Source organism: Panulirus ornatus, chromosome 16, assembly GCF_036320965.1.
Source record: "Panulirus ornatus isolate Po-2019 chromosome 16, ASM3632096v1, whole genome shotgun sequence".
NCBI classification, from domain to species: domain Eukaryota; kingdom Metazoa; phylum Arthropoda; class Malacostraca; order Decapoda; family Palinuridae; genus Panulirus; species Panulirus ornatus.
Genome location: NC_092239.1, coordinates 12409061 through 12428761, shown reverse-complemented (window position 1 = coordinate 12428761; position 19701 = coordinate 12409061). Strand labels below are relative to the sequence as shown.

Below are 19701 nucleotides of genomic sequence, written 5' to 3'. Positions count from 1 at the left end.
ACTCTATTCCTTGCACACGTCTCATCCTCCTGCATGTTCAGGCCCCAAGGTTGCACCATTGTTTCACAAATGCAAAAGCTTGAGCAACTTCCTAAGGCAGCTGATAATGTGAATGTTTTTCAAGGTGACCAAAGCAAATCTGTTGCATATAGAGCATGTATAAAAGGTGCAATATCCTCCAAGTTAAAACGGAGGCAGTGAATAAAAGGTTCACAAGTTCCAAGGTAATTTTGGCCTTAGCTTAAGATATACGAGATTACCTGTCCCCTATAACAGCTCCAGGACATTGTACTCTTCTGCAAGTCATTTCAGTTACTAACCATATTCAATATAAAAAAAAAGAAGCATCGGTGGCCTTATGTCACATGAAAGAACATCATTTTGATAACAGCACAGCCTAACTGATTCTGCTCATCTTTTCTTTTATCGACAGTTATGACAAGCATGCAAGACAAAAATATTACAAATGACTCAGAAGTCATATTGCATGGGTACTAGGAAAGTAGCGACAGTGACACAGTGAGCCAGCACTACAATGACAGATACATTTCCTTCCCTACATCTAACTGAAGTTGCAGCTTCAAAGCTACAGAAGCCCCATAACAGGGATCCTGGAGTTATATAGATTACTATCTTTTTATCATATTTAATCGCTGTTTCCCGTGTCAGCGAGATAGCACCTGGAAACAGACAAAGAATGGCCCATCCATTCATATACATTATCTATTCATCTATTCATTATACTTAACTGGTGTTTCCCCGCATCAGCGAGGTCGCACAAGGAAACAGACAAAGAATGGCCCAACCACCCACATACATACACACACATATATATATATATATATATATATATATACACACACACGTGTATATATGTATATATGTCTGTGTGTGTATATATACATGTGTACATTGAGATGTATAGGTATGTATATTTGCATGTGTGGACGTGTATGTATATACATGCGTATGTGGGTGGGTTGGGCCATTCTTTCGTCTGTGTCCTTGCGCTACTTCGCTAACGCGGGTGACAGCGACAAAGCAAAATAAATAAATATAAATGCACATACACGCACATATACATTTAAACATATACATGTACATATTCATCCTTGCTGCCTTCATCCATTCTCGTCACCACCCCGCCACACATGAAACAGCATCCCCCCTTCCAGCGAGGTACATTCATTCATATACATAACACACACACATATACATACACAGACTTATATATATACATGTACATATTCATACTTGCTTGCCTTCATCTATTCTTGGTGCTACCCAGCCCTACATGAAACAGCATTGCTAACCCTTGCATTCAGTGAGGCAGCACCAAGGAAAAAAGGCAGAGCCTTCGAGGAAAAAAAATCCTTGCTTGGCTCCTTCCTCCGTTCCTTCTCTTGAAAAGAAATACAGGAGAAAAAAAGGATTTTCAGTACCCACCTCCACCCTCCTTAGTTGCCTTCTAAGACACACAGGAGATATCTCCTCTATCTCCATGGATACTTATTACATAGTATTTTCAGAGTAAAAGCCAAAGAAATTACCAAGATATGTTTACAGTAAGAAGTAAATGAAGCTACTAATGTTATAGCATTAAAATTACCATAACATACGAGTCTGTTTGCCAGCACAAAGACTTTTCTTATAAAACAAAGAAGGTCCAGTATGTGCCCAGCATTTTTTTTTCTAGCTATACATTTGTTTTTACTAACCAACCTTCCAACATTCCCATCACTGGCGAGATGCATCCGGACCGGAGTACAGATGCTCCATCAACCATCAACTAAGAAGTGAAATGAGAGGTTAGCAAACCCAGCTTAGTACCAGTACAATTTAACATCGTTCATGAAAACAATGTTAAACAAAAAAGGGGGAAAAAAAGAAAAAAAAAAGAGGTTAGGTTAGGTTTTCATTGGTAAGGCTCACTGCTAGGAACAGGATCCTGCCCAATGATGCACTGGTACTGCACCAGTTTACGACAAATGCAAGCATGTACACACCTCAATATTCTAAATCTTATCTCACATAACCTAAATGCTCAAATGCTCCTCTTGCCTCAGCAATATAGCATTGTCATCATTTCTTTTCCCAATATATGGCATATTTACTGTCATTAATATTAGAAAATCATAATAATAATAATAGCAATAATAATAATGACAATATAATAATGATGATTTGAACCAGGGCATGTGAAACTTCTGGGGTAAATCTTGGAAATGTCTGTGGGGCCTGGATGTGCATGGGAAGCTGTGATTTTGGTGCATTACACATGCCAGCTAGAAACTCGTTGTAAACAAATGAGGCCTTTTTTGTCTGTTTTCCTGGCGTTACCTTGCTGAATCAGGGGTTAGTGATGCTGTTTCCTGTGGGGTGGGGTGGTGCCAGAAATGGATGACGGTAAGCAAGTATGACTATGTACATGTCTGTGTATGTGTACGTATATGTAAGTACATGTGCGTGTATGGGCGTTTATGTATGTATACGAGTGGATGGGCCGTTCTTCGTCTGTTTCCTAGTGCTACCTTGCTGGCGCAGGAAACGGCGATCAAGATGATAATAATAATATAATGCAAGATTCTTAGATACAGGGCCAAGTATGCATTCTATATGCAGTGAAGGGACTGGAAAATGAGTCGGTTGTTGTTTGCTGATGACACAGCACTGGTGGCAGATTCAAGTGAGAAACTGCATAAGTTGGTGCCTACGTTTGGTTGAGTGTGCAAAAGGAGGAAGTTGGGAGTAAATGTTAATAAAAGCAAGGTTATCAGATTTAGCAGTGGGGAGAGAGAGAGAGAGAGAGAGAGAGAGAGAGAGAGATGCGATGCGAGTTTGAATGGAGAAAACTTGAAAGAAGTGGGGCGTTTTTGAGACCACAGAGAGGACATGACTGCAAACAGAAAAATGGAAGTGGAGGGGGCACATTGAGGAAAGTGTGGAAGAGGTTCCTATCTGGGAGGGCAAAAATGGGAATGTCTGAAGGCATAGTAGAGTCCCATAGTAAGTAAAAGGGAAGGAATATTAAGGAGGAGCCTCTGAAAACACATTACTAGACTTGCCCTCTGCCAGTGGCATGTTAAGGGTAAGGCACCAAAGAATAAGATGCATCACTGTAGTTCACCGGTTAAGGAGACTTTTGCTGTGGACATCCCCTTGAGGGAGTTCCCAAAGAGAATGGTCTCATCAACTATATACAGAGACAGACATGAATAAATAAGGAAACTCTTGCTGCTGGAATCCACCTGCATGTGGTTTTGACATAGGTATGAAATCACCTTTGGTGGGGCTCCATGGCTGTCAGTAGGTGTGAAGAGGACTACAGTTTTGTTGAGGACCTTCTCGCTCCAAAGAACAGCATAGGATACAGGAGGGCCAACATAATGTTAATTTATGATAAAAGTGAAAGAGGCAGCAACGAGCTACAGACCAGATTTTGGAGAATATAAAAAGGCAGATAAAAAAGCTCTCGAGTGGCACAAGTTACCTTATGGTGTTAATTTTCATATGTGAGAATGAGTAGTATCTGTATCAAAATAAAAAAACTGGATGATTGCATTCTTCAATTGCCACAATTCTCTAATACTCTCATACACAGAAGACTGCTAATGAGCACAATCATATATATAGATCTCTTTTGCTGTTGCCTTGTCCAAATTCTTTTGTATCCACACTTGTTTCAGAGGTGGGCAAAATAGCTTAAATAGTCTGACAGCTATCTAACCAAGTGAAAACAGAGAAAACATATCAGTGAAGCTCTGTGAGCCGGATGAAGGTAAAATGTGGGGTCCCTCAGGGTAAGAGCTGAGGCCACTATTTTTGGTCTATGAACATGATTTGCCATATAATGCAGGAATAGTTGATAGGTTTGTTGATGATCAGAATTATGAAAGTGTGGTATAACATGGAATACAATACACTGCAATGAAACCAAATTTTCTGAGGACTGCATACTCTAACCTTCTATGAGGTAGCTATATGCTAATTTTGCATCAAGTAGATATTTATGCTAAACTCATACCAAAACTGGACAAGATTAGAATGCAACAGTTTACCTTAGGTATGAATTGCCAAGATTCTTTTCAGTAAAGTAATATGCTGACACATTAAAATTCTTACCTAATACTAATGCCATTCTAAAGCCACGTGCACTTCTCATCTGCACACAATACATACATTCTATAAATATAAAAAGTATATGAATGAGCTTACCAGATGCTGCCTTTTTTGAATATTTTTCTCACGAAGAAGTTCATAATCACTTAAATCTTGAGATCGTAACATCTTGGTTTTGACAGTTGCTATAATCTCCTATTACTCTGTTAAGATCTTAATCTGGGCAGAAATTTCTTGAGGTTAAGGAGCAAACCTGGCATGAGAAAAAATCAAATAGTCCTTGGATGTTTAAAATCCTACATCAATCTTATCTTTCTAACAACAAAAATTCCATATATTTCAAGTTATTGATTTCCATTAGAAGATTTTACTCAATGGAGTACAGTAATAACTTTTATCATGACCAGCATATTTCAGCAAATACAGCAATCGTTGAGAATGGCTCAAGTATTGGTCAAAATTCCTTAAAACTAAGTCAGGTCAATCAAATACACAGGATTAGGAAACCTTAGAAATAGCCTTTCTAAACTGTGGCTCAAAACAAAATACACCATGACCAATACCTCCTACAGTATAACCAGCTAGAAGAACACCTAGAGTAGAAACATTTAGCAAGATATAGCCACCATCATGGAAAATACAAGCATTTAACAAGATGCCACGACAGCAACTTCCAAATTATAACAGACCAGCAAGATACCATTTTAATTCTCTTCTTAAATATTACCATTCTGAGATATGATCATTATCTTACTAGATGTAAAAAGCCAAGACACCATGAAGTACTTTTACCTTATCTTCAAGCATATAATACGCCAGCGAGACATCATGACTTTAATCTTGCACAATATAACTATTCAGAAAGATACCATAGCTACTGTCTTTCATTCATCACTTTAAAAGTCCTTTTTGCCTTTCACTACACAACACCAGAGAGAGGTTTAACTTTTTCATGACATAAAAATAAGCTAATAGGGCAAAGAACCTGAACGGCCATGCTTCCTCATACCAGCACCACCTGACATATCTTTACATATTACGACTGAAATGAATACCTTTACTCACTTGAAAGATCCAGATAGCAATTCCCTAGCAATCCTTCTGTATGGCAAATTACTAAAAAAAAAGATACATCAATACATCAACACTCGGGAAATCGGGAAAATGTTCACAATTCAAAACTTTTCGGAACTCTGATGGAAGAAACTGGCGGCCTTCCCACGCTAAGGTTTCCCGCGCTTTTCTGTTGTCAGTTTGGGTCAATATTTTCATTTATTTTAGCGGTTTTCACATACAAATCACAAGAATATAATGTTTCAAAGAAGCTTTACATGTATGCTACTACTAATGCATAATTTTTCGATAAAACTTTGATCATATGGTTTGTGTAAATCGATATAAAATTGAAGGCATTAACATCGTACATTTACATTACCATTCAAGAGGTTCTTTATGGCCTTTAAATCACATCTGCATTTTGTTACTAAAGTAAATTACTCTCCTCTAGGAGTTACTGAACTTTAACAAAAAATTACTTCTGTTCAAGACAAAAGTAATTGACTTATCTGATCTTCAACTAGAATCTGAAGGAACTTTTAAGTCTTGTTGGCATAGGGATTCCATGGCTCTTTAACTGTACGGCCATTTAAATTCTGGAACCTTTAACCTAGGGAGATTTAAACATGTATGCCTCCAATTCACCGTAATTTTGTTCATACATGTGTTTTGAGAAAGGATAGTTGATAGAAACGTGAGAATTAAGTTGGTCATGTACCTGATCAACCCTTAGTATAATTGAGATTAATGACAATTGAACAAATAAGTGATAGCATCATTAATACAGTTACATTTACACAATTGCGGATTACCATTCACGACTGATATATCTCAAACTAGCACGATCATTGAGAGATTTAGCAAAATGAATAGCACTCTCAAGAATTACCAGATATACTAACCATGACATGACTAATTGGAATCTGTTATCAATTAGTAACTGAGATGTCAGTCTAATGATATATAATAATGATTAAGATAAATGAGTATGAGTAATCTTAATCCGAGATAGATGAATTAACGTTTCGTTCCAGTGATGCTATGTATTTGGTTGACTTGTGTATTATTTTGTAAGGACTTGTATTCATCAGAATTCAAAAGTCTATTCTCAGATGATAGGGTATACAGACCTAAATCATTACCCTTGCAGAGGACACCTCGCCAACATTCTCAAAGATACGAACTTATATGCATCAAACTACGTAATAAAATTAACAAAAATTATATCTAATTTGACTTTAACTGGCGTGCATTAATTCATTATCAATTTGTTAACGTAAACGATACTCTGCTTCTTCTGGACGATCATTGTAAACAACACGACGCGGCCGCAGCTGATTTGTTGATGTTTGTGACATGAGTGTTGTGTGTTTATCTTCTAAGGCTTTTAAATGCTGCTAAAATAAGGATTCCTCCGTGTGAAGCCACGCATATTTAAAGCAAAATTAGTACTCCCGACTCGAGTATAAGCTGGGGCTTCTGCATTTAAAAGATGCAGTTACAAGTATATTTGATAGTGATAGTAACCATTTTAGAGGTTGGGAAGTGTAGGAAAAATATTGAAGAAGAGGAGTATGGTGTGAAATATGCAACAGATTGTGAAGGTGAGTGTTTCCGCATTTCATTATTTAAATTTATACATTTGTATTTGATTGCATCATGTTGTCCTTAACGTTAAATCTGTGACTACACTACGTCACCCCGAAAAGTAATTGAAGTGCTACCGGCGCCACAGAGGACAGTCGCTATAACGGACAGTGTGTAAAAAGAGCAGTTACACTCATCCAACCCATAAATTCACCCACAGTCTCACTCTCAGCCTTAGGTTGGGGATGGGGGGGCCATGAACATTGGCTCAGATTGCTGACTTCAGACATTGCCTTATGAAATTGCTACCCATTTATGGGCTGAATACCGGCTAGGCTGCTGATAACACTTTAGTTCTGTATCAGATGGAGTTGAAATGAGAGCTGCAGATTTAAGTTTTTTTCATCTTTTACAGAAGATGGTCTTGCTAGAATAGTAAATGGATAAATTACTGACATATTTGATGCGGTGTTTACTAATGATGACAGGATGATATTTAACATGAGAATAGTAGCATTGTCGGGGAAAATGATCATGTCAGTTTCATTTGTACGTTATTCATGAATTTGGATTCAGGCAAGAGAAAATGCTAAGGAAACAATCAGAATCTGTGGATAAAGGACTGGTAGCCATTTAGCAATGTCCTTATGAATTTTATCAGGGAGGTAACATTGGAAAATACAATGTTTTATTATGAATGGGACTAGATCACATATGCCTTATAAGAACAGTGGACCAAATACATGCCAGTAAAGAAAACTGGGAAGAAGAGATCAAGGACATAATGAATGATAAAACTAGTTTTATCTCTTAAGAGGAAATATTAGTTGTATAAGAAGTATCACTTTATAGATGAGATCATTAGAAGGACTATGAAGAGTACATTAGAAACAATGTCCAGATGATATGTAAAAAGGCAGGACTTGATTGATATGAAGCATATTTACAACTTGAAGAGGTGATTTATCCACTGGCAGGTGCCTGTTTTTTAGGATTATTATCTCTATAACTTAAGAGGGTGGGATTTTCCTTTTTCACTCATAAACAAATCTTTCGATAGTGAATAACTCGTTTATGGTGGGATTGGGAGGGAGAGGGAAGAATTGGGTTAGATGATAAATAAGAAATGTAAAATGCCTATAGGTATGGTGACACAAAGGTATCTTGCTTGTTATGACACTACCAATGAATGGTAACTTATGAAAACATTTGCTGCACTTAATAGTAAGAGTATTAGTGAAAGAGAAGAGAGAGGCATTTGGACGATTTTTGCGGGGAAAAAATGCAATTGAGTGGGAGATGGAGTGAGTATTTTGAAGGTTTGTTGAATGTGTTTGATGATAGAGTGGCAGATATAGGGTGTTTTGGTCGAGGTGGTGTGCAAAGTGAGAGGGTTAGGGAAAATGATTTGGTAAACAGAGAAGAGGTAGTAAAAGCTTTGCGGAAGATGAAAGCCGGCAAGGCAGCAGGTTTGGATGGTATTGCTGTGGAATTTATTAAAAAAGGGGGTGACTGTATTGTTGACTGGTTGGTAAGGTTATTTAATGTATGTATGACTCATGGTGAGGTGCCTGAGGATTGGCGGAATGCGTGCATAGTGCCATTGTACAAAGGCAAAGGGGATAAGAGTGAGTGCTCAAATTACAGAGGTATAAGTTTGTTGAGTATTCCTGGTAAATTATATGGGAGGGTATTGATTGAGAGGGTGAAGGCATGTACAGAGCATCAGATTGGGGAAGAGCAGTGTGGTTTCAGAAGTGGTAGAGGATGTGTGGATCAGGTGTTTGCTTTGAAGAATGTATGTGAGAAATACTTAGAAAAGCAAATGGATTTGTATGTAGCATTTATGGATCTGGAGAAGGCATATGATAGAGTTGATAGAGATGCTCTGTGGAAGGTATTAAGAATATATGGTGTGGGAGGCAAGTTGTTAGAAGCAGTGAAAAGTTTTTATTGAGGATGTAAGGCATGTGTCCGTGTAGGAGGAGAGGAAAGTGATTGGTTCTCAGTGAATGTAGGTTTGCGGCAGGGGTGTGAGATGTCTCCATGGTTGTTTAATTTGTTTATGGATGGGGTTGTTAGGGAGGTAAATGCAAGAGTTTTGGAAAGAGGGGCAAGTATGAAGTCTGTTGGGGATGAGAGAGCTTGGGAAGTGAGTCAGTTGTTGTTCGCTGATGATACAGCGCTGGTGGCTGATTCATGTGAGAAACTGCAGAAGCTGGTGACTGAGTTTGGTAAAGTGTGTGGAAGAAGAAAGTTAAGAGTAAATGTGAATAAGGGCAAGGTTATTAGGTACAGTAGGGTTGAGGGTCAAGTCAATTGGGAGGTGAGTCTGAATGGAGAAAAACTGGAGTAAGTGAAGTGTTTTAGATATCTGGGAGTGGATCTGGCAGCGGATGGAACCATGGAAGCGGAAGTGGATCATAGGGTGGGGAAGGGGGCGAAAATTCTGGGAGCCCTGAAGAATGTGTGGAAGTCGAGAACATTATCTCGGAAAGCAAAAATGGGGATGTTTGAAGGAATAGTGGTTTCAACAATGTTGTATGGTTGCGAGGCGTGGGCTATGGATAGAGTTGTGCGCAGGAGGATGGATGTGCTGGAAATGAGATGTTTGAGGACAATGTGTGGTGTGAGGTGGTTTGATCGAGTAAGTAACGTAAGGGTAAGAGAGATGTGTGGAAATAAAAAGAGCGTGGTTGCGAGAGCAGAAGAGGGTGTTTTGAAATGGTTTGGGCACATGGAGAGAATGAGTGAGGAAAGATTGACCAAGAGGATATATGTGTCGGAGGTGGAGGGAACGAGGAGAAGAGGGAGACCAAATTGGAGGTGGAAGGATGGAGTGAAAAAGATTTTGTGTGATCAGGGCCTGAACATGCAGGAGGGTGAAAGGAGGGCAAGGAATAGAGTGAATTGGAGCGATGTGGTATACCGGGGTTGACGTGCTGTCAGTGGATTGAATCAAGGCATGTGAAGCGTCTGGGGTAAACCATGGAAAGCTGTGTAGGTATGTATATTTGCGTGCGTGGACGTATGTATATACATGTGTATGGGGGGGGGTTGGGCCATTTCTTTCGTCTGTTTCCTTGCGCTACCTCGCAAACGCGGGAGACAGCGACAAAGTATAATAAAAAAAAAATAACATACACAGACATATACATATATACACATGTACATAATTCATACTTGCTGCCTTTATTCATTCCTGTTGCCACCCCACCACACATGAAATGACACCCCCCTCCCCCCCACACACGTGCAAGGTAGCGCTAGGAAAAGGCAACAAAGGCCACATTCGCTCACATTCATCCTCTAGCTGTCATGTATAATGCACCGAAATTACAGCTCCCTTTTCACATCCAGGCCCCACAAAACTTTCCATGGTTTACTCCAGATGCCTCACATGCCCTGGTTCAATCCATTGACTGCATGTTGACCCCGGCATACCACATAGTTCCAGTTCACTCTATTCCTTGCATGCCTTTCACCCTCCTGCATGTTCAGGCCCCAATCGCTCAAAATCTTTTTCACTCCATCCTTCCGCCTCCAATTTGGTCTCCCACTTCTCCTCGTTCCTTCCACCTCTGACACATATATCCTCTTTGTCAGTCTTTCCTCACTCATTCTCTCCATGTGACCAAACATTTCAATACACCCTCTTCTGTTCTCTCAACCATTTTCTTTTTATTACCACACATTTCTCTTACCCTCTCATTACTTACTCGATCAAACTACCTCACACCACATATTGTCCTCAAACATCTCATTTCCAACACATCCACCCTCCTCTGCACAACCCTATCTGTAGCCCACACCTCGCAACCATATAACATTGTTGAACCACTAGTCCTTCAAACATAGCCATTTTTGCTTTCCGAGACAACGCTCTCGCCTTCCACACATTCTTCAATGCTCCCAGAACCTTCGCCCCCTCCCCCACCCTGTGACTCACTTCAGCCTCCATGGTTCCATCCGCTGTCAAATCCACTCCCAGATATCTAAAGCACTTCACTTCCTCCAGTTTTTCTCCATTCAAACTTACCTCCCAGTTGACTTGTCCCTCAACCCTACTGTACCTAACAACCTTGCTCTTATTCACATTTACATTCAGCTTTCTTCTTTCACACACTTTACCAAACTCAGTCACCAGCTTCTGCAGTTTCTCACCTGAATCAGCCACTAGCGCTGCATCATCAGCGAACAACAAGTGATTCACTTCCCAAGCCCTCTCATCCACAACAGACTGCATACTTACCCCTCTCTCCAAAACTCCTGCATTCGCTTCCCTAACAAACCCATCCATAAACAAATTAAACAACCATGTAGACATCATGCACCCCTGCCGCAAACTGACATTCGCTGGGAACCAATCACTTTCCTCTCTTCCTGCTCGCACACGTGCCTTACGTCCTTGATAAAAACTTTTCGCTGCTTCCAGCAACTTGCCTCCCACACCACACACTCTTAATACCTTCCACAGAGCATCTCTATCATCATCACATGCCCTCTGCAGATCCACTATTGCTACATACAAATCCATTTGTTTTTCAAAGTATTTCTCACATACATTCTTCAAAGCAAACACCTTATCCACACATCCTTTACCACTTCTGAAACCCCACTGCTCTTCCCCAGTCTGATGCTCCGTACATTCCTTCACCCTCTCAATCAATACCCTCCCATATAATTTCCCAGGAATACTCAACAAATTATACCTCTGTAATTTGAACACTCACCTTTATTTCCTTTGCCTTAGTACAATGGCACTATGCATTCATTCCACCAATCCTCAGGTACTTCACCATGAGCCATATATACATTGAATGTCCTCACTTACCAGTCAACAACACAGTCACCTCTTTTTTTTTAATAAATTCCACTGCAACACCATCCAAACCCTGCCGCCTTGCTGGCTTTCATTATCCGCAAAGCTTTCACTACCTCTTCTCTGTTTACCAAACCATTCTCCCTGACCTCTCACTTCGCACACCACCTCGACCAAAACACCCTATATCTGCCACTCTGTCATCTAAAACATTCAACAAGCCCTCAAAATACTCCCTCCATCCCCTTCTCATGTCACCACTACTTGTTATTACCTCCCCATTAGCCCCCTTCTCCTATATTCCCATTTGTTCTTTTGTCTTATGCACTTTATTTACCTCCTTCCAAAACATTTTTTTATTCTCCCTAAAATTTAATGATACTCTCTCCAACTCTCATTTGCCCTCTTTTTCATCTCTTGCACCTCTCTCTTGACCTCCTGCCTCTTTCTTTTATACATCTTTCAGTCATTTGCACTATTTTCTTGCAAAAATTGTCCAAATGCCTTTCTCTTCTCTTTCACTAATAATCTTACTTCATCCCACCATTCGCTACCCTTTCTAATCTGACCACCTCCCACATTTCTCATGCCACAAGCATGTTTTGTGCAAGCTATCACTGTTTCCCTAAATATATCCCATTCCTCCCCCACTCCCCCTTACATCCTTTGCTCTCACCCTTTTCCATTCTGCACTCAGTCTCTCCTGGTACTTCCTCACACAAGTCTTCCCAAGCTCACTTACTCTCACCACTCTTTTCACCCCAACATTCTCCCTTTTTTTTTTCTGAAAACTTCTACAAATCTTCACCTTCGCCTCTTCAAGATAATGATCAGACATCCCTCCAGTTGCACCTCTCAGCACATTAACATCCAAAAGTGTCTCTCACACACCTATCAATTAACACGTAATCCAATAACGCTCTCTGGCCATCTCTCCTACTTACTTACGTATACTTATGTATATCTCTCTTTTTAAACCAGTTATTCCCAATCGCCAGTCCTTTTCAGCACACAAATCTACAAGCTCTTCACCATTTCCATTTATGACACTGAACACCCCATGTACACCAATTAATCCCTCAACTGCCACATTACTCACCTTTGCATTCAAATCACCTATCGCTATAACCCGGTCTTGTGCATCAAAACTGTTAACACACTCACTCAGCTGCTCCCAAAACACTTTCCTCTCATGATCTTTCTTTTCATGCCCAAGTGCATAGGCACCAATAATCACCCATCTCTCTCCATCCACTTCATGTATCTATATTATATTTATTATACTTCGTCGCTGTCTCCTGCATTAGTGCGAGGAAACAGACGAAAGAATGGCCCAACCCACCCACATACACATGTATATACATAAACGCCCACACATGCACATATACATACCTATACATTTAAATGTATACATACATGTACATACATAGACATACACATGTATATACACATGTACATATTCATACTTGCTGCTTTCATCCATTTCCGTCACCACCCCACCACACATGAAATGGCACCCCCGTCCTCCACATATGCGAAGTAGTGCTAGAAAAAGACAACAAAGGTCACATTTGTTCAAACTCAGTCTCTAGCTGTCATGTATAATGCACCAAAACCACAGGTACCTTTCCACATCCAGGCCCCATAAGACTTTCCATGGTCTACCCCAGATGCTTCACATGCCGTGGTTCAATCCACTGACAGCATGTTGACCCTGGTATACTACATAGTTCCAATTCACTATTCCTTGCATGCCTTTCACCCTCCTGTATGTTAAAGCCCTAATCGCTCAAAAGCTTTTTCACTCCATCCTTCCACCTCCAATTTGGTCTCCCACTTTATGTCTCCTCCACCTCTGACACATTTATCATCTTTGTCAGTCTTTTCTCATTCTCTCCATATGTCCATACCATTTCAACACACTCTATTCTGCCCTCTCAACCACACTCTTTTCATTACGACACATCTCTCTTAACCTTTCATTAATTACTCGATCAGACCACCTCACACCACATATTGTCCTCAAACATTTCATTTCCAACACATCCACCCATCTTCGCACAACCCTATCCATAGCCCATGCCTTGCAACCATATAACATTGTTGGAACCACTGTTCCTTCAAACATTCCCATTTTTGTTTTCTGAGATAATGTTCTCACCTTCCACACATTCTCCAATGCTCCCAGAAGCTTTGCCCCCTCCCCCACCCTGTGACTCACTTCCGCTTCGATGGTTCCATCTGCTGCTAAGTCCACTCCCAGATATCTAAAACACTTCACTTCCAGTTTTTCTCCATTCAGACTTACCTCCCGATTAACTTGTCCCTCAACCCTACTGAACCTAATAACCTTGCTCTTATTCACATTTACTCTTAACTTTCTTCTTTCACACGTTTTACCAAACTCAGTCTCCAGCCTCTGCAGTTTTCACCCAAATCAGCCACCAGCACTGTATCATTTGTGAACAACAACTGACTCACTTCCTAAGCCCTCTCATACACAACAGACCGCACACTTGCTCCTTTCTCTTCTCCAAAACTCTTGCATTTACCTCCCTAACCACCCCATCCATAAACCAATTAGATAACCCTGGAGACATCACGCACCCATGCCGCAAACCGACATTCTCGGAAAACCAGTCACTTTTCTTTTTTCCTACTCATATACATGCCTTACATCCTTGGTGAAAACTTTTCACTGCTTTTAGCAACTTACCTCCCATGCCATATACTCTTAAAACCTTCCATAAAGCATCTCTATCAACCCTACTATCATATGCCTTCTCCGCATCCATAAATGCTACTTACAATTTCATCTGTTTTTCTAAGTATTTCTCACATACATTCTTTAAAGCAAACACCTGATTCACACATCCTCTACCAAGTCTGAAACCACACTGCTCTTTCTCCATCTGATGCTCTGTATATGCCTTTTCCCTCTCAGTCAATACCCTCTCATATAATTTCCCAGCAGTACTCAAGAAACTTATGCCTATGTACTTTGAACACTCACCTTTATCTCCTTTTCCTTTGTACAGTGGCACTATGCATGCATTCCTCCTATCCTTTGGCACTTCACCATGATCCATACATATAGTAAATATCCTTACCAACCAATCAACAATACATATATGTATATATGTATATGAATATATTTTTTTTTTTTTTTTTTTTTTTATACTTTGTCGCTGTCTCCCGCGTTTGCGAGGTAGCACAAGGAAACAGACGAAAGAAATGGCCCAACCCCCCCCATACACATGTATATACATACGTCCACACATGCAAATATACATACCTACACAGCTTTCCATGGTTTACCCCAGACGCTTCACATGCCCTGCTTCAATCCACTGACAGCACGTCAACCCCGGTATACCACATCGCTCCAATTCACTCTATTCCTTGCCCTCCTTTCACCCTCCTGCATGTTCAGGCCCCGATCACACAAAATCTTTTTCACTCCATCTTTCCACCTCCAATTTGGTCTCCCTCTTCTCCTTGTTCCCTCCACCTCCGACACATATATCCTCTTGGTCAATCTTTCCTCACTCATCCTCTCCATGTGCCCAAACCACTTCAAAACAACCTCTTCTGCTCTCTCAACCACGCTCTTTTTATTTCCACACATCTCTCTTACCCTTACGTTACTCACTCGATCAAACCACCTCACACCACACATTGTCCTCAAACATCTCATTTCCAGCACATCCATCCTCCTGCGCACAACTCTATCCATAGCCCACGCCTCGCAACCATACAACATTGTTGGAACCACTATTCCTTCAAACATACCCATTTTTGCTTTCCGAGATAATGTTCTCGACTTCCACACATTCTTCAAGGCCCCCAGGATTTTCGCCCCCTCCCCCACCCTATGATCCACTTCCGCTTCCATGGTTCCATCCGCTGCCAGATCCACTCCCAGATATCTAAAACACTTCACTTCCTCCAGTTTTTCTCCATTCAAACTCACCTCCCAATTGACTTGACCCTCAACCCTACTGTACCTAATAACCTTGCTCTTATTCACATTTACTCTTAACTTTCTTCTTCCACACACTTTTCCAAACTCAGTCACCAGCTTCTGCAGTTTCTCACATGAATCAGCCACCAGCGCTGTATCATCAGCGAACAACAACTGACTCACTTCCCAAGCTCTCTCATCCCCAACAGACTTCATACTTGCCCCTCTTTCCAAAACTCTTGCATTCACCTCCCTCACAACCCCATCCATAAACAAATTAAACAACCATGGAGACATCACACACCCCTGCCGCAAACCTACATTCACTGAGAACCAATCACTTTCCTCTCTTCCTACACGTACACATGCCTTACATCCTCGATAAAAACTTTTCACTGCTTCTAACAACTTTCCTCCCACACCATATATTCTTAATACCTTCCACATAGCATCTCTATCAACTCTATCGTATGCCTTCTCCAGATCCATAAATGCTACATACAAATCCATTTGCTTTTCTAAGTATTTCTCACATACATTCTTCAAAGCAAACACCTGATCCACACATCCTCTACCACTTCTGAAACCACACTGCTCTTCCCCAATCTGATGCTCTGTACATGCCTTCACCCTCTCAATCAATACTCTCCCATATAATTTACCAGGAATACTCAACAAACTTATACCTCTGTAATTTGAGCACTCACTCTTATCCCCTTTGCCTTTGTACATTCCGCCAATCCTCAGGCACCTCACCATGAGTCATACATACATTAAATAACCTTACCAACCAGTCAACAATACAGTCACCCCCTTTTTTAATAAATTCCACTGCAATACCATCCAAACCTGCTGCCTTGCCGGCTTTCATCTTCCGCAAAGCTTTCACTACCTCTTCTCTGTTTACCTAATCATTTTCCCTAACCCTCTCACTTTGCACACCACCTCGACCAAAACACCCTATATCTGCCACTCTATCATCAAACACATTCAACAAACCTTCAAAATACTCACTCCATCTTCTCACATCACCACTACTTGTTATCACCTCCCCATTTGCGCCCTTCACTGCAGTTCCCATTTGCTCCCTTGTCTTACGCACTTTATTTACCTCCTTCCAGAACATCTTTTTATTCTCCCTAAAATTTAATGATACTCTCTCACCCCAACTCTCATTTGCCCTTTTTTCACCTCTTGCACCTTTCTCTTGACCTCCTGTCTCTTTCTTTTATACATATATATATATATATATATATATATATATATATATATATATATATATATATATATATATATATATATATTTTTTTTTTTTTTTTTTTTTTTTTTTTCAAACTTCGGCATTTCCCGCGTTAGCGAGGTAGCGTTAAGAACAGAGAACTGGGCCACTGAGGGAATATCCTCACCTGGCCCCCTTCTCTGTTCCTTCTTTTGGAAAATTAAAAAAAATTGAGAGGGGAGGATTTCCAGCCCCCTGCTCCCTCCCCTTTTAGTCGCCTTCTACGACACGCAGGGAATACGTGGGAAGTATTCTTTCTCCCCTATCCCCAGGGATAATATATATATATATATATATATATATTAATTTTTTTTTTTTTTTTTTTTCATACTATTCGCCATTTCCTGCATTTGCGAGGTAGCGTTAAGAACAGAGGACTGGGCCTTAGAGGGAAAATCCTCACCTGGCCCCCTTCTCTGTTCCTTCTTTTGGAAAATTAAAAAAAAACGAGAGGGGAGGATTTCCAGCCCCCCGCTCCCTCCCGTTTTAGTCGCCTTCTACGACACGCAAGGAATACGTGGGAAGTATTCTTTCTCCCCTATCCCCAGGGATAATATATATATATATATATATATATATATATATATATATATATTATCCCTGGGGATAGGGGAGAAAGAATACTTCCCACGTATTCCTTGCGTGTCGTAGAAGGCGACTAAAACGGGAGGGAGCGGGGGGCTGGAAATCCTCCCCTCTCGTTTTTTTTTAATTTTCCAAAAGAAGGAACAGAGAATTGGGCCAGGTGAGGGTTTCCCTCAAGGCCCAGTCCTCTGTTCTTAACGCTACCTCGCTAATGCGGGAAATGGCGAATAGTTTGAAAGAAAAGAAAGAAAGAAATATATATATATATATATATGTGTCTGTATATGAATGTATATGTATGTGTATGTGTATATGTTGATATTTATATGTATTTGTATCTGGGAGAGTTGGGGTAAGAGACTATCATTAAATTTTAGGGAGAATAAAAAGATGTTTTGGAAGGAGGTAAATAAAGTGTGTAAGACAAGGGAACAAATGGGAACATCAGTGAAGGGGGCTAATGGGGAGGTGATAACAAGTAGTGATGATGTGAGAAGGAGATGGAGTGAGTATTTTGAAGGTTTGTTGAATGTGTTTTATGATAGAGTGGCAGATATAGGGTGTTTTGGTCAAGGTGGTGTGCAAAGTGAGAGGGTTAGGGAGAATGATTAGGAATTTATTAAAAAAGGGGGTGACTGTATTGTTGACTGGTTGGTAAGGTTATTCAATGTATGTATGACTCATGGTGAGGTGCCTGAGGACTGGCGGAATGCCTGCATAGTGCCATTGTACAAAGGCAAAGGGGATAAGAGTGAGTGCTCAAATTACAGAGGTATAAGTTTGTTGAGTATTCCTGGGAAATTATATGGGAGGGAAATGGAAGTGAATCATAGGGTGGGGGAGGGGACGAAAGTTCTGGAGCGTTGAAAAATGTGTGGAAGTCGAGAACTTTATCTTGGAAGGCAAAAATGGGTTTGTTTGAAGGAATAGTGGCTCCAACAATGTTATATGGTTGCGAGGCATGGGCTATAGACAGAGTTGTGAGGAGGAGGGTGGATGTACTGGAAATGAGATGTTTTAGGACAATATGTGGTGTGAGGTGGTATGATCAAGTTAGTAATAATAGGGTAAGAGAGATGTGTGGTAATAAAAAGAGTGTGGTTGAGAGAGTAGAAGAGGGTGTTTTGAAATGGTTTGGTCACATGGAGAGAATGAGTGTGGAAAGATTGACCAAGAGGATATATGTGTCAGAGGTGGAGGGAACGAGGAGAAGTGGGAGACCAAATTGGAGGTGGAAAGATGGAGTGAAAAAGATTTTGAGTGATCGGGGCCTGAACATGCAGGAGGGTGAAAGGCATGCAAGGAATAGAGTGAATTGGAATGATGTGGTATACCGGGGTCAATGCGCTGTCAATGGATTGAACCAGGGCATGTGAAACGTCTAGGGTAAACCATGGAAAGTTCTGTGGGGCCTGGATGTGGAAAGGGAGCTGTAGTTTCGGTGCATTATTACATGACAGCTAGAGACTGAGTGCGAATGAATGGAGGCCTTTGTTGTCTTCCTCTAGCGCTACCTCGCACACATGAGGGGGGAGGGGGTTGTTAGTTCATGTGTGGTAGGGTGGTGATGGGAATGAATAAAGGCAGACAGTATGAATTATGTGCATGTGTATATATGCATGTCTCTGTGTGTGTATGTATATGTATACGTTGAGATGTATAGGTATGTATATTTGCGTGTGTGGACGTGTATGTATATACATGTGTATGTGAGTGGGTCAGGCCATTCTTTCGTCTGTTTCCTTGTGCTACCTCCTAACGTGGGAGACAGTGACAAAGCAAAATGAAAAATAAAAAAATGAATAATATATATATATATATTGGATTACGTGTTAATTGACAGGCGTGCGAAAGAGAGACTTTTGGATGTTAATGTGCTGAGAGGTGCAACTGGAGGGATGTCTGATCATTATCTTGTGGAGGCGAGGGTGAAGATTTGTATGGGTTTTCAGAAAAGAAGAGAGAATGTTAGGGTGAGGAGGGTGGTGAGAGTAAGTGAGCTTGGGAAGGAGACTTGTGTGATGAAGTACCAGGAGAGACTGAGTACGGAATGGAAAAAGGTGAGAACAAAGGAGGTAAGGGGAGTGGGGGAGGAATGGGATGTATTTAGGGAAGCAGTGATGGCTTGCGCAAAAGATGCTTGTGGCATGAGAAGTGTGTGAGGTGGATTGATTAGAAATGGTAGTGAGTGGTGGGATGAAGAAGTAAAATTATTAGTGAAAGAGAAGAGAGAGGCATTTGGACGATTTTTGCAGGGAAAAAATGCAAATGAGTGGGAGAGGTATAAAA

General features: G+C 40.7%; 2 protein-coding genes across 2 annotated transcripts in view; one reads left to right on the top strand and one right to left on the bottom strand.

The window, feature by feature from the left end:
* Nucleotides 1–5343, bottom strand: part of LOC139754145 (uncharacterized) — a 31499-nt gene extending 26156 nt beyond the window's left edge. Inside the window, exons 1-2 of the mRNA XM_071671283.1 lie at nucleotides 5185–5343; nucleotides 4216–4372 (exon numbers count right to left, since the gene is read on the bottom strand). Of these exons, the coding sequence (XP_071527384.1) occupies nucleotides 4216–4287 (72 nt within the window). The 5' untranslated portion in view covers nucleotides 4288–4372; nucleotides 5185–5343. The remainder of the gene's footprint in view (nucleotides 1–4215; nucleotides 4373–5184) is intronic.
* A 1135-nt stretch (nucleotides 5344–6478) lies between these two features.
* CNPYb (protein canopy b) overlaps nucleotides 6479–19701 on the top strand; it is a 29284-nt gene continuing 16061 nt past the window's right edge. Inside the window, exon 1 of the mRNA XM_071671282.1 lies at nucleotides 6479–6779. Within this exon, the coding sequence (XP_071527383.1) occupies nucleotides 6668–6779 (112 nt within the window). The 5' untranslated portion in view covers nucleotides 6479–6667. The remainder of the gene's footprint in view (nucleotides 6780–19701) is intronic.